At 37.9% G+C, this 14718-nt stretch overlaps 2 protein-coding genes across 4 annotated transcripts; one reads left to right on the top strand and one right to left on the bottom strand.

The window, feature by feature from the left end:
* The first annotated feature begins 435 nt into the window (after positions 1 to 435).
* LOC148876493 (thioredoxin H-type-like) lies at positions 436 to 4239 on the top strand. The gene is made up of 3 exons (XM_088966996.1): positions 436 to 564; positions 3625 to 3747; positions 3890 to 4239. The coding sequence occupies exons 1-3, from the start codon at positions 478 to 480 to the stop codon at positions 4025 to 4027; spliced, it is 348 nt and encodes a 115-aa protein (XP_088823122.1). The 5' UTR covers positions 436 to 477; the 3' UTR covers positions 4028 to 4239.
* Positions 4240 to 5618: 1379 nt separating this feature from the next.
* BGAL3 (beta-galactosidase 3) lies at positions 5619 to 14344 on the bottom strand. Of its 3 annotated transcripts, none has more exons than XM_088966994.1 (20): positions 14106 to 14238; positions 13346 to 13755; positions 13124 to 13219; positions 12870 to 12982; positions 12497 to 12563; positions 12244 to 12336; positions 11871 to 12014; positions 11401 to 11489; positions 11203 to 11308; positions 11020 to 11107; positions 10789 to 10907; positions 10386 to 10550; positions 9841 to 10019; positions 8753 to 8862; positions 8555 to 8664; positions 7683 to 7793; positions 7491 to 7604; positions 7006 to 7208; positions 6534 to 6870; positions 5619 to 6310 (listed from the first exon to the last, which is right to left on the bottom strand). In XM_088966994.1, the coding sequence occupies exons 2-20, from the start codon at positions 13511 to 13513 to the stop codon at positions 6161 to 6163; spliced, it is 2562 nt and encodes an 853-aa protein (XP_088823120.1). In that variant the 5' UTR covers positions 13514 to 13755; positions 14106 to 14238; the 3' UTR covers positions 5619 to 6160. The 3 variants fall into 3 exon arrangements, with proteins under 3 accessions (XP_088823120.1, XP_088823121.1, XP_088823119.1); XM_088966995.1 differs by having other exon boundaries at positions 14165 to 14237; XM_088966993.1 differs by having other exon boundaries at positions 13346 to 14344.
* Between the last annotated feature and the right edge of the window lie 374 nt (positions 14345 to 14718).

The raw sequence follows: 14718 nt of genomic DNA, 5'->3' as shown, positions 1-14718 counted from the left end.
TCTATAAAAATAATGAATTTTTGGTCTTTGAAACATATTAAAAAAATACATTTGAAGTGGTACGGGTTGGTATCGGGTTAAACGATATAGGATTAGGTCGAATCAAGTTCGGGTTGGGACAGTGGAGGCTCGGGTTAGGCTTAAGACAAACCCATGCCAAAATCGATCCATTGACATTCTTATGCCACATCATTTTAAAAATGCTTACTATTCCTGGGTTTTTTTCACCAAATGCTCATAATTGCTTTTAATAAGCACTCCCAAACTCATGGGTAGAGTGGCAATTTTGTAATTTACGCTTTTAAGTAGGGAATACTTTCTTTTCCCACCGTATATCCCAACATTCTAACCCAAGGGCCATGAGATATTTATTTTGGAGGAGGTAACTGTTTGACATTTGCTCTATACGGTTTCTGGTTCGGCTTTTGAGAGGTTTTGGTGATATTTTGCTTCGGCTTGCTTTGGCTTATTTGGAGAATGGCGGAAGAGGGTCAAGTGATCGGTTGTCACAGTGTCGAGGCTTGGAACGAGCAGCTCCAGAAGGGAAACGAGTCTAAGAAACTGGTATCTTTACTAAATCATTATCCTCTTTATTTACTTTATCTATTTTTTTTTTGTTTGATTTTAATTGGGGTTTTGATTCACTCCTTTTCTTTTTGATTCATTCTTGATACTTGTATTTGTGTAGGTTAAGGTTACGTTGGTTGAAATGGTCTCTCCATTTTTTTGCTTTGGTCTTATATGTTTTCATTTTTTTCTTTCTGTTATTGTGCTCGAAGGGTGGTTCTGTTGGTGGGTTTTTCATGCTGCATTATTGGTCCATTGTTGGTTTTTAACAGTGACGTTTATGATCTTGAGAGTTTGAAAAATGGATTGGGATTTCTTTGTTTTCTGAATTATTCTTTCTTTCTGTTTCTTTCTTCTTTTTATTTTCTTAATGAAAAAAAATTGACAAATGTATTTTGTTTGGGAGAGAAATACAACATGCGCTGTCAGGATACTGATTTGCCTCTTTATTTGTTTTCTTGTTTCTTTTACCATCTGGAAAGTATGATAAGTTGATCGGATAACAAACAAAAGGGTATGATAATCAACTTCCTCCACAGGGACCACAGCTACTCGTAAAGGGTATGGTTCACTGAATGCGTAATTTCTGTTGTCAGATAAGAAAATACTAAACCAACCTTGCATTGGCTGGCCCCATGAACAAATATTGATTGTGGAGGTTTTTTTAGCAAGCATGCAACCTTTTTGTTACATGAAAATATATGGATGCTTGTTGGTTGAAGTTTTTGGCGGGAAATCACTCCCATAGGCATAGAAGTCGCACCTAACAGGCTAACACCAATCGGCTGGTTAAAAGTGCCCCCTCATTTGGGTGGCTCATTATTAAATTGCAACTCATGAAGTTGTTTGCTTGATTTCTATAAATTCCAAATATGTTCTTGCTTTCACTGTCAGGGGCTCAGGGAACAAATCCCCTGTTTTGTCTAGACTCGTTAGAGCTCTTCATTGCCTTTTAAACCTCGCAAAGATAATTTGATTGGTTATATCTTAATTATTGAGGTTCTGAAGGAATTTTTCAAAGTATGAAAGGAGGGATACCAAATAGGGAACCTGTCTGATAGTCAGGTCGTTTAGGAAACTTCCCTAAATGACCCATGAATCTAACATAAAGAAATCTACTTCAGAGCTCAAAGGGAACTACATGTTTTTCCGGTATACAAATGGCTAATACTTGAAACAATCAATACAAAGTTGTATATAGGGATGATGTAGACTATAAAGGGTTGTACATGTGGCAATCTAAGGCATCATCTATGTGGTAGAGGGTTTGGATCTGCTATTATCATCTCCCCATGTGGCAGAAGTAGTGTAGCTCATGTAGGGACTAGGGAGTCTTCCTTTTTGATCCAATTAGGAAATTCTTTTCAAATCAAATATGTTGTATTTAAATAATATATAATTTATTAATTTATAACTTATATAAATAAAATATTTATATTAAATAAATATTAATTACCTAAAATAGTTAATTGGTTGAATTCAAATCAAATTAAATATTCAACTATTTAATTGATTTCAAATTCAAATATTAATTTTCAAATATCTGTTGGTTATCGAATCGAATTATAGATATCAAATTTTCTAATCAAATTCGAATTAGATCCATTTATACCCCTAATGATAATAATCAACTACTTGACCAGCAACTTGCTTGTCAAGTATTGGAGAAGAAAGAGAACTGATCCTTAATTCCTTGCATCCAGACCCCACTATACATGCTGGCTTATTGTGGTATTTTATTATTTTAGCTTCAACATTTTAGCTACAGTGGATTATTTCATGTAATATGCTGTCAGTATGCACTATTGATTCAATGGTCCTGTATGTTTGACCTTATTACTCATCTATTCGTGTTGTTGAGTAATTGGATTACTTCTTGATGGGGTCATAAACAAAAAATTGGACCAGGAAACCTAAGAAACCCATTTTTGCTAATTTGCAACTTTAAATACAAAGTTTAAGATTTTTGTTTGAGCTTGCGTAGCTAAGTGGTGGGCTGTTCTTGCACAAGGGTGATTTTTATCAGTTTTTTCAATCTTTTATCGGGTATTCAGTAGTGGTTCACTTAAGGTGGTGAATCTCTCTCTCTCTCTCTCTCTCATCTATATATATAGGAGAGAGAGAGAGAGAGAGAGAAGCAAGACCAGCATGTGTCATGGTGTTCTCATTTTGAGTACCTGAACCTGATAAAAGTCATTGTCATCATCATCATCATCATCGTTGTCGTCGTTGTCCATGCCTTATCCCAACTATATGGTGTCGGCTACATGAATCCTGTTTCGCCGTTCCGTTTTATTTAAAGCCATATCCACTGTTAAATTTATTAGTGCTTAAATACTTTCTTACTGCTTCTACCCACGTCTTTTTTGGTCTACCCCTAGCCCTTCTAGCCCCTTAAACCTGTAACCTGATAAAAGTTTGTTTTTTTTCGTACAAAATATATTATACAACTTTTGTATGAAAGAAAAAGGAGTACATGATAGATCAAGTTGTATTTTTCATTAAGTTATTCAATTATGTTTCCTGTTCAGTTTTTCACTGTAATTGATTACTTGAATTTTAATTTGGTGCCCTATCAAGTTTGTGCTGGTACTTAAATGTTGAAACATCCCATATAATTTTTTTCCTTTCCTTTTACTATCGTGTAGAGGTTAGAAGTAAAGATTTTGAATATGTTCTATGCATTTTCTTTCACTAGGTACATTACTTATTTAGTTTGACTAAGCTGCCAGCTAAAATGTGAAAAAATATGAGCTGCAGTTGATATCTGTGTTAGGGGCTTTTTAACCAATAATTTTTCCCCATGACAGCCATGAATGAGGAGTTAGGGATTGGAGTGGTTTGTGGGGCATATAACTTGATGCTGATGTAGGGTGTTATTATTGGTTGAACATCCCCCGACACAGCCATCAAGTGCAGCTCATGCAGACTTCAATTTGCCACTTTTTGGAACTCAGCATGCCAATTAGATTTTTAGCACTCTGGTACCCTCTACCATTGGAAATTCAGTAGCTTGACATCCTTGTTAACAGCATTCCCTTTGGTTGTAATTTGCAGGTTGTGGTTGATTTTACAGCTTCATGGTGCGGACCTTGCCGTTTAATGACCCCAATCCTGGCAGAGCTAGCTAAGAAGCTTCCCAATGTCATTTTCCTGAAGGTGGATGTGGATGAATTGAAGGTAAATGAATTTAATGTTTGCCATAGCCCTAAATAAATGTGATCTCCTTGCCTAAAGTGATGAAATTACTTAAGTATTCTAAACAGTTCATTAATTTATCTTAACTATTTTTTTCTTAATTATGGAAATGTACCATTTTCAGTCTGTTGCCACTGACTGGGAAGTTGAGGCAATGCCAACCTTCATATTCCTGAAAGAAGGTAAGATAGTTGACAAGATTGTGGGTGCAAGAAAAGAGGAGCTGCAGCAGAAGATCACGATCCACATGGTTCCTGTGTGAAAAATATATATTTTTCATGTCTATGAAGCTTATATTACCTCAGTAGAACCTTATTTGAGTGTCAGCTTGTTATTAATCCAGAAGCTTGTTTGGGATTTCTTATGAATAATATTATTATGGCATTTAAATTTAGATGGCTACTTCAGCAATTCCAAGGATGGCAGCTACTATCAAATTAATGGAATACATGCATAGTGATGAATTGTTTTTCATTCTCAACTCTCAAGGTTGTGAAGTAGAAACCGTGAGTGTCAAATTGTTCTTGTGTCATAAATCTAGAATGCTTATGGAGCAGTCTGTTGCCATAGTTATCAGGTGAATATTGAACCTTCCTGACCCTAATCATTGTTATAAATGGAGAAATGTACGGTATTTTCTTGCAAATTTTACGAGTCAGAAAAATTTTGGCTGCCCAGTTTGACAAGCTGAAATGGCTGACTAAACCGGTTCTGGGCATCCTCTGTAGTCTGGGTGAAAAGAATGTTTTTGATAATCCTGTTGATCAATTAGAATGGGTCGTATAAAGCAACTGGTGAACTTACTGATACTTATCAACATCTTAAAGTGCACCTGGCAAAATTCCGTAATGTGGATGTTGCAACCTTTGATCATCATCCTCGCGACGAAGCTGAAGTTCTCATACAATTTTGATAACCTTGATCATTCAGTGAAGATGGGACAACTAGTTGGTTGTCTCCACAAGGGTTCCAAAACTCCAATCAATAACTATCGTTCGGACTTCAGACGGCGTGGGTCTTGAAGGCACCTTTCAAGTAGTGATATAAAGTCGGTTTCTGAAGACATGTTCTTTAGGTTTGAGTTATTCAAAGCCCTGGTTTGTCCTCTGTTGGACAGTTGAGTTAGTGGTCATTAGCGGAGGTTTGATCCTTAGTTGTTTTATACTAAGCAAAACAAATGCATATTGTTAATTGGACACAAATTGAAAGCAGATTAGAGGAGTCTTTAGGCAATTAGGCTGTTGTTTGAGCCAAGCAAGCGACCTGAACCCTGAAGTCACTGAACAATGATCCATGGATAACAAGAGAATCTCTGGCTTCTGTCAATGTTATTTGGAGAAAACATGGGTGAAGAATGTTTGGTGGAAACAGATGGGTGGTACAAAGGGCAGCATTATGCAACAACATCGTTACCTAACTTGCCCTATAAACAGATAGATGCAAACAAAGGGTCGGCCATCTCCCCATGCCTGGCTCCCTGCCATAGGCAGATTTTATTAGTACCTTCTGGGATGTTACAAGTGGTGAGTGGTGCCAACTGCCAACTGACCAGTCACCTGAGCTTCTAAGTTCTAAGAAATATTTTTGAACTGTTTGGCGTATTCTTTCTCATGCTTAACCTCAACTTGCCTGGAGAGACTGTAGGTGGGAAATGGGACCATTGTAATTGTGGTTAACACTTAACTATGAAGCCTTTTGACGTAGACCGCATGAATGCACCGGACGGTCCTGACCCACAGACAGGCGAATTGGTGTCAGACGATAGAAAAAAGAGAAAAGAATACCTCCAAAACATCCCCTGAGAGTTGAGACACATGTGGTTTAACAGACTAGTTATTGAACAAAGAGAGAGATTGAATTTAATGGGAATCCTTGATTTCCCACTTGTTTCCATATGAAAATTTCACATCAAACATCACTCATACTGGGATCTATTCCCAGAACAATCCATAATTGGGGTTTCACTTTCCCCACTAATACAATCACATCAACACGAATTATTCATCATGGCCGTTGAAGGAAACCCATTTCCCAGTCCATCTTCCGGTTAAAAGTCCGGGGACCGGATTTGGCATTCATCACAGATCCCATATTACTAAATTCTTGGGCCTGTGCCCTCACAAATCTACAATCACTATTATACAGAAACATGCTAGCCCATAAATTAATAAAACAATCCTGAAGGAGACACCCTAACAACACTACACAATTGATAACTGCAAATCCATGTTCCTCGGATCAAATTAAAAAGCTCTTTTCCTGTACTTTTCTCTTTTATTTCTTTACCTTCACTCGTTGCTTCTTCCTTTGCTGCTAGTATACAGTCGATAGAAAACCATTCCATATGATGTCCTATATATGGAGGGTCCTTTCTTCCCTCCTACCTTTGTCCTTTTCAACCCCTCCAATTGGGTCGGGCTGTTGTAGTAGTTGCAGGTGCACAAATAGCCTCCACTGTTAATCGTTTCAACACATTTGGACATGGGTCTGCCCCGAAGTTTCTGTTAGATATGGTTACAGAACATCTCTCCTGCCCTACGCACCTCTGTGGGAGAGCCAAACAAAAATATAAGAATCCAAACCATATGCATATAAACGTGCATGTCTACAAGGAAACAGAAAAATATGATAGGAATAGGCACTGGAAAACAAGCAACTGTCATACAGCAGGATGCATGCATATAGCATTTCAAATTACTTTTTGTGCATGCATACACAAACACATGTCAAAATGTTGAATGGCTAATAACCACTAGTTGTTTCAGTACCTCCTCTAAGACGGAGTATGAGGTTGGAGCATGGCAAATTCCTTGCTGGAAGCTTCCACAAGTTCCCAAAGGGGTACCAAAGCTTGCAAATTTAATGGCAGAGATGGACTGTCCCGGAGCACATCGCAAGTGAACCTTGGGCCTGTGGAACTCTTGAGTTCTGCCATAGCTCTCAATTTGCCAATTCTTTATGTTTGGATGCCACTCAGAGACATCGGCACAAACACTGCTTACTGATCTTTTTACAAGAGAAATTCCTGATGCATCACCACCAATTTCCTCAAAAACTACCAGAAGATTCTGTGTTGGTTTCAACCAAGACCTAGGCACATGATACCTGAAGACACAAAATTTGAAGAATGAATTCTAGTAAAGGGAGCAATCTCCTATCCCAAGCTTGGGTAGGCTCTCATTTTATAAAATAGGAAAAACAATGCAAGTGCTGAATGTTTTCCATTAAAAAACTCATTACCATCGTTGGGTTGGTTGACCACAACCAATTTGACACTTGGGAGGTCTGAATGTTCCGGAATAACTACACCCATTGCAATTACCATTTGCATAGATGGTCCAATATCTTCCAATGCTTTGCCCATTGATCCATACTTGACCCTTTCCCATGCTACTCATGTCCAAGGCCAATGGCTCATCTCCTTCAGGTGCATTAAAATAAGCCTGCAAATACCATCAGGGTATTAATTAATAACAATGTTTTAAAACGTGGGGCATTCCATTACTTCGAGGCATGGGTCATAGTTCAAAAACATAAGAGGCGTAAGCCTCCCGAACACATGGAGGCTATGCCTTCTTAAGATAAGGGGAATGAGGTCTGCGTGAGGCAAAAGGCGTATGCCTCAGAGGTATCAACACATCTGGCATATGCCTTTTAAAACACTGATTAATAATGATGCCTAAGTTTTCAATAGCTTGAAGCTGTGTTGGCCCTTGTTTTCTTACCTTATACCATGTCAATGGCTGCTGTTTCTGCACAACTAATGACCCTTGCATCCAATCAACAGATGAAATCCCATTGGGGGAGACAAGATTCATGGCCTCTCCCTTCAGGCCAACCTGTGTAGAGAAACACTCGGTAAGGCAAAAATTTACTGATTATTTTTTCCACCAATAAGTACAGAATAAAAGATTCACCTGGTAAGACCATTTCTGCCAGGTCAAATCCATTTTTCCCTGGTCGAGGCCATGTAGCACAACTGGACCCAGAATTCCTGTTTTCCACGCTTCAAAATGTGTTCCAACATTCTTCAAACAAAACAAACAGAAGTAAGGTCAGAAATGAGAAGTACTTAAGGAACCTTACTAAAAACTAGTTTTGGTGATCTGACCAAGTGAACTCAGCCCCAGTTAGTCCCCTTTTCATTTCTTTTCAACCAAGTTGTTTTCCTCAATTCAGTTTTCTGCTAATTCCATGAAATTTTGACATTTTCTTTGTGTCAAATAGACCAATACTTTCCACAAACTTTGGACATTTTTCCAAAATTTAAGTGCAATATTTATTGCATATACAGTGTGTATATCCCACCATATAATAATTAATTATACTTTCCAATACACCATATAACATAGTTTATCTTCATTTTGCTTAAAAAAGTTTTTATTCTTTTTAATCATCACTATCTTTTATAATTTTATTTTTTAACCCAAAATTCTAAACTGCTTTTAGTCCGGCTCCTTCAATAGTTTTTTTTTTCTTTTTGGTTTTGTCTTTTTGACGTTATTAAGAAGCAAAAATCTAGTCAGAAGATTAATGTGGTAAATAATTTCTCAGCGGGGCCGACCAAACAAGCATGCTATCAAATACCCTAGACTGGGCTTTCCCTGTTTTATACTTAAGAAACCCCACCATGCACAACCTTGGTGATTTTGATTTTGTTAAGCTCAAAGAAATCAAGTTTTTTGTAAAATTGATGATAACTAGAATCCATACTGGTAGCTGAGGTACAGTCAAACACTGAGTCATTGTACCCTTGCCAACAGAAAAGTAATTTAGTTACAGAACCAACCGGCAATCCAACCGCTATGCTGAGGAGAGCAATTTTATTGATTCCGGCCCGCAGGTTGACATTTCCTGTAAACATAAATCTCCTGTTTTCCCTTGTCCCAGAGGCAGATCCTATAATCAAGGAAGGGCAGAATGAAAAAGGATCTACTAAATAATCAGGCAACATTTCTTTATGAATCAGTGGCTCCATGAAATGTACCTGAAAGTTGTCCATTGATAAAGACATGCAAAGCATGGCCAGTTGACTCCACAATAAGAGTGGGGCTTTGTCCTCCACGTAAAAATGATTCTGATGAACTAATGTCAACACTGCAAAAAAATACAACTAAAAACTTATAAACCTGTGGTACAGAAAACCAACTATTTTCTGCTTCCTTGGAAGGAAGGAAATACCAGGAACATTTCTTTGGGATGTTATAAAAAAACTGTCTAAATGGAAACACTTGTTCTGCCAATAAATGTGACATGGAGGAGGGGAACCAGCTAATCAGGAGCAGCAATTTGATGGCCTCCATCAAGGACTTTTCTAATATACGAGGATGATGTTCACGTTGCAATCAAATGATCTTAACCATTGCATGTAACTATTCTTTTGGAAGGTCAGAAAACACAATATGGGACTGTTTAAACATTCCTGAGAGCAACCATTGGTTATTTTTGTAGTTACTCAGGTGTGAAACAAGAGCAACTAATAATGTAACAATTAAAATGTTATGAATTTTCACATGTCTGGAAAAGAGAATCTGGACCCAACATCTGAAGGGTCAGTTCAAGTGACTACATTCAATATAAATGCCCATCACCCAATGTTTGCCCTACCTATCCTGTCTTAGGAAGGGTGCACGGGATATGGGCCTAACCTTCAGCATTTTCTTGCACAAAATGGCTGCTCTCAGGGACAAACTTATGTTCTCATTCTTGTCAGCCTGAGATTTACCATTGCACCAACTGATGGCCCCAATATGATGGTGAGAATTCATTTTCACTAATTTGTCTTCATTGTACTGATTTGGCCAGAAAAAAAAAAAAAAACCCACTGAAGTTCCAGGGAAAAACAAAAGTTCTGTCCAAAATAATCTGATTAAAGGCGGTTTCCTAGAGAGGGTGGTGGATCCAGACCCATCTTACATGACACATGTTAGTTAAGATAAGGCATTCAGCACAGAATGTTCCTTGTTTTGACTACTAAAACTTGAATAATCCTTAAAAATAGTAAACAATACATAGATTTCTCAATGGAAATTGGGAATTTGAGTACCAAAGGGTGACTTGATGCATTAGCCTCACCTAGTTATGTACCACAGATAGTCACTGGTATCCCGGGTAACATTTATCTGCTCCAATAGACCAACTGAAGTGATCATTGAATTGTCTTCCAGCGAAGAGACATCTTCATCATATGTCTCCCAGGAGAGCAACTCAGAGTTGCTGGGCAACATTTGCATCTGTGATGTCTGAACTCCAACCTGCAACAAGACATAACGAGTTATCAGTTATAACATCAGCCAGTTTGTCCCAAGTAAGTTCTTGGAGTTGGAAAAAGATACTGACATAACAAAAATAGACATCCACCACACTGCAATGTAATTCGTTTTTGGAATGGATAACAATTAGTTTGGATAAGGTTTTGATGATAATTTCAATTAGGTCAGCCAGCTTTAAGAATTAGTTAAGTACTTGAGTTATGCTGCATTTGGTTCCTTGGAAGAGTGGGAAGGGAAAAGTTGTGGTGACTTCCATTAGGCATTGACTTTTCCTGCCGAGGAACCAAAGGAAACCATTGGGAATACCAAAAGAAAAAAAAGATTTATCACATGATCAATTTTACTTACTTTTGCAGTGTTAAAAACCATATTTCTGCAATCTGGAAGGATGCTGATGGACCAGGGTGGCAGGTTGTAGTGCATGTTATTGAACATCACTCTTGCAGCAGAGTTTGGGTCATAGTTTGCAATAAAAGCTGCACAATCTCCCGACTCAGAAGAGAACACATGAGCCTGGATAAGAAAGAATCATTAAATCAAGTTGGTGATAATGGTTTGTGCCTATTATGTTAAAACTTGTTATCCAGACAGAACAGGGTTGCAGTAGGATATGGTGCAGGCATGTAATTCAAAGGGAATTTTTAAGTACTAAACATGGATAGGAAACAATCTAGAACTAACCAATTAAAATAAAAACCTCTCTGTCCAACTAAGGAAGAAAAGTAATCCCAGAAAGACTAAGATAACTGACCTGTTGATAGCTTCCTAATGAGGTAATAGTTGGATCAGATGAAACTAAAGATCGCTCACACAGCTTAATAGCCCTGTGAAGCTCCTTCAAATGTCCATATTTTGGTTGCCTGATTAAACCTACCATATTACCATGAAAAGGCGGGTTAGCCAGAGACCTAAGGTCCTGTAAATTCTAATAACCAAATCCATCAGCATGCTGCATCACGAAAAATAAGTTCAATTTTCTCACCATATTCATCAATTGGAGCATCATAATCATAGCTGGTAGTGATGAAAGGGCCTCCAGCAGTGCGTCCAAAGTTGGTTCCTCCATGGTACTGTTTGCAAGCAGTTCCATACCCCAATTTTATTGAACTATGTTTTCACATAATAAATGATTGGAACTAAAAGCCAAACAACTAATAAAACTAACCATGTAGTAATTAACAAAGGAGCCTCCATTTTGTATGAAGCGAGCAACTGCAAATGCCAAATCTTGAACTGGCCTTTGGTGAACTGTGCCACCAAACTCTGTAAACCTTTCATTTTGATCAACAAGGGAAATATTAGTGAGAGTAGGAAATGTTTCATATCTTATGCAACAAATTTTGAAAGGAAGAAATCATTTTACCAGCCACTCCAAGCCTCAGTCCACATTGCAGGCTTGTAAGGTTTGTTAGGATGAAAAGCATCGCAGTAAAAACCATTGCAAGCATTTATCTGTATCATGATTTAGATGAAAACAGACTTAGAATGTATACTCAAATCAACTTAGACAAATAACTGAGATGATGAACTCTAATAAGGATAGAAAAGTTTGATTCTTCTCTTCTTTTTAACAGAAAAATCAAATATCAATGAAGGACATTAAAAACAATAGAAAGTAGTTATTGCCAGTACAGAATTCAGCAAGAATCAGCAAGGCAGGGTAAGACTGAGACAACCCAAGAACCAAGCACCAAGAACAAATCAAGAAATTGAAAAGAATAATAAAGGGTAAGAACTTAAGATATCAACTGTCAGACAAGAACTAATATCAAACAGAGAGATACGATACAAGTTGGGATAGATCTGGCTGGGAAAATCATGTTTGATGCTTACCACCGGATCCGGGGCATCTTCCTCTTTACACATAACCCATGGGACCCCAGTACCCAATCCAATAGCCATATTTGCAGCCCAGGTCATGTACGCATGACCAGCAGCTCCAAATGCTTTACTTTCTGTCCCATACTCGTTCTCAATCTGCATGAACAGAATCAATGTCATTGAATATTGTAAATTATTGTAAAATAGTTACATCTACTAGCACGAGAGCCTATATTTTTCTTAAGCTTCTTCAGTTTGTGGAAGAACCAAGCTGATAAACTTTGCTGTATACCACCCTACCCAATAACTAATACTCAAACAAACCTTCAGATGTGGTTGATCACTTCCAGATCAAACAGCAAAGCCAAAGACCAATAACTGGTACCTGAGAAAGAATGATAGGGCCACCGTGGGACTCAAACAACATTTCACTCTTCATCATTTCTACAATCTTCTGCGTGAAACCTTGCATTGCCATCTGCACTACAACAAATTTAGGAGATTTAAAAATATTGAAACTCTTTTAAGTAATCACAATTAAAAATCTGGATTAATTATTAAAAAGTAAGATTGTCCGAAGGGGGAGGCGAAAAAAATGGAAAAGAAAAAAAGCAAAGGGGAGTGGTGGAAGCGGAGACCTTGAAAGGCTCGTTATCTGTTCTGAAGCTGATGCCTGGAACATATTTCAGCCAAACTGGAAATCCTCTACACAAAGGAGGGGTGGGGAGACGAAAATCAGGTCACGTTAAGCACCAACAGTATAAGAAAGATCCATCTTAAACCAACAAAAACCCACCTTTCCTCTTGTATTATAATAATAAAAAAAAAAGACTAGAATAAAATAGAGAAGAAGATCTAAGTTCCTTCTCAAATCAACAATGTAAATGAAGAACAATAACAACTAAAGAAATAACAAAGATCTATCTCAAATCAAGAATTAAGGGTGTGACAAAACACGAACAGATCTGGAGAAGAAAATGGAAAAGGAAAAGGAAAAGAAAAAGTAAGTACCCAAAATTCCACTCTCCGCAAATATAAGGCCCAATGCGGAGATGAACGTATAGCCCCGCTTTCTGTACCGTCTTTATGAACCGAACCAGATCGTATCTTCCTTCGAAGTTGTACTGAAGACCCAGCAGAAATTAGAAGAACACAGAGAAAATGTAGTCAATGTGAGAGAAATTAAAGACAGTTAAGAGAGAAGGGTAGAGTAAACAACGACAACACAAACAAAGAAGAATTAAAATGAAGAGTTAGCAGAGTACATTGCCAGGAGATGGTTCGTGCACGTTCCAAAAGACGTAGGTCTGTATAACATCCAACCCTCCCTCTTTAGCTTTCTGTATAAGATCTTCCCACATCTACAGCGAACGCAATTCAGCCAAACAACAAAATATCAGGAACAAATACCGCAAAACCAGGTACATCTACACAGCAAAAGAAGTTGCAGAAAGAACTGGAGAAATGAGATAAAGGAAAATAATTACTTCAGGGGTGCTTCGTGGGTAATGTATGGAGCCCGAGATGAGGATTCTCCTCTGACCATTAATGATAATAGCTTTCCTATCATAAGTTACAGTGCATAGTATCCACTGGAAACTCACAGACAGAACCAAGAAGATCACGAACAACTTGGAAACCAAGGTGGTTTCCATTTCGCTTTCTTACTGAGAGTGAGTCTCTCCTAGAAATCCAAACTAAGTGGAGGGAGAGAAATACGAAGAACAGAGGGAGGTAGAAAAAAGAAACGGTGAAGGGAAGCAGAATAGAGGAGGATTCTTCTGGGCTACTCTGCAACAACAACAGGGTCCATTCTTCTTGGAGTCCCCTCCTCAGTCCTCACCCATCATTCCAGCATTATATATACGCTCAGAGCTGAAAAGATGGAGACGCCTGACTGCAGTAAGAGCAAAAAATGGCACTTAACGGTAAAATTAATGCACTTTATGAACATTAACAGGAATATATACTTCCTGTACTTGACTCAAATACCCTTTTATCTCTTTACAGAGTTTTCTTAAAAGAAAACGAAAATGTTCAGATAATTCATGTTTTTTCTTTTATTTTTTGCTTAAGCAAACAATCCGGTTAGTTGGAAAAAAGGGATTAGCTTTTAAGAGAAAAGCCAAGTAATAAACAGTTATTTTGCCAGGGAAATGTGATTAACCAACTTTGGTGGTTGGGATTGAAAAAACAAAGAAAGAATAATGAGAAGGTAGTAAATAAATGAATTCATCTTTCAATAACCAAATGCAACTCAAGCATTGTATTCAGATTCAGATGATGATCTCCAATCCATTGGCAACCTAATTTAAGCACACAGAGAGTAGGATGAGCATATTTCATGACCCTGGTAAGTGGAGGATCCATGAATAGTCAAAGACAAGCTGGGTGGTATGAAATTTAGCTTAAAACTATGTTTTATTCCTTGATCAGCCAGGTTGGTCTTACTCATATCAAGAATTCATGTAATGTAATTGGATGATGCCATTGCCATGGTCCATCGAGCATCGACAAATATAACTCACTTGTTCTTGCATGTTCACCATCTGCGCTGTACTGCATTGTCCTCATTTACTCCAAGACAAAAACCTGTTTGTCGGTTGGATTTTTTTTGGTTGGATAACTTGGGGGGCTTGAATGTCAAAATGAACCTAATATAGGGGCATTAAAGCAATAAAAAAAGGCAGGGTTCTCTCTTATTGGATGCTCCAATTTCTGCTTTTGTCTCGGAGAGTTGCTTTTCTACTCTTCAGAAAAAAAAGGAACATGGACGTAGACAGAGGCGTTAGTGTGGGCCCCACACCAAGAGAAAGAGTGTGCCATGTGAGTGCTTCCTAACACACACAACACAAACCCT

This window comes from Nelumbo lutea, chromosome 1 (genome assembly GCF_056320005.1).
Source record: "Nelumbo lutea isolate HS-2025 chromosome 1, American lotus-T2T, whole genome shotgun sequence".
NCBI classification, from domain to species: Eukaryota; Viridiplantae; Streptophyta; class Magnoliopsida; order Proteales; family Nelumbonaceae; genus Nelumbo; species Nelumbo lutea.
This window is presented reverse-complemented; position numbering and strand designations above follow the sequence as displayed.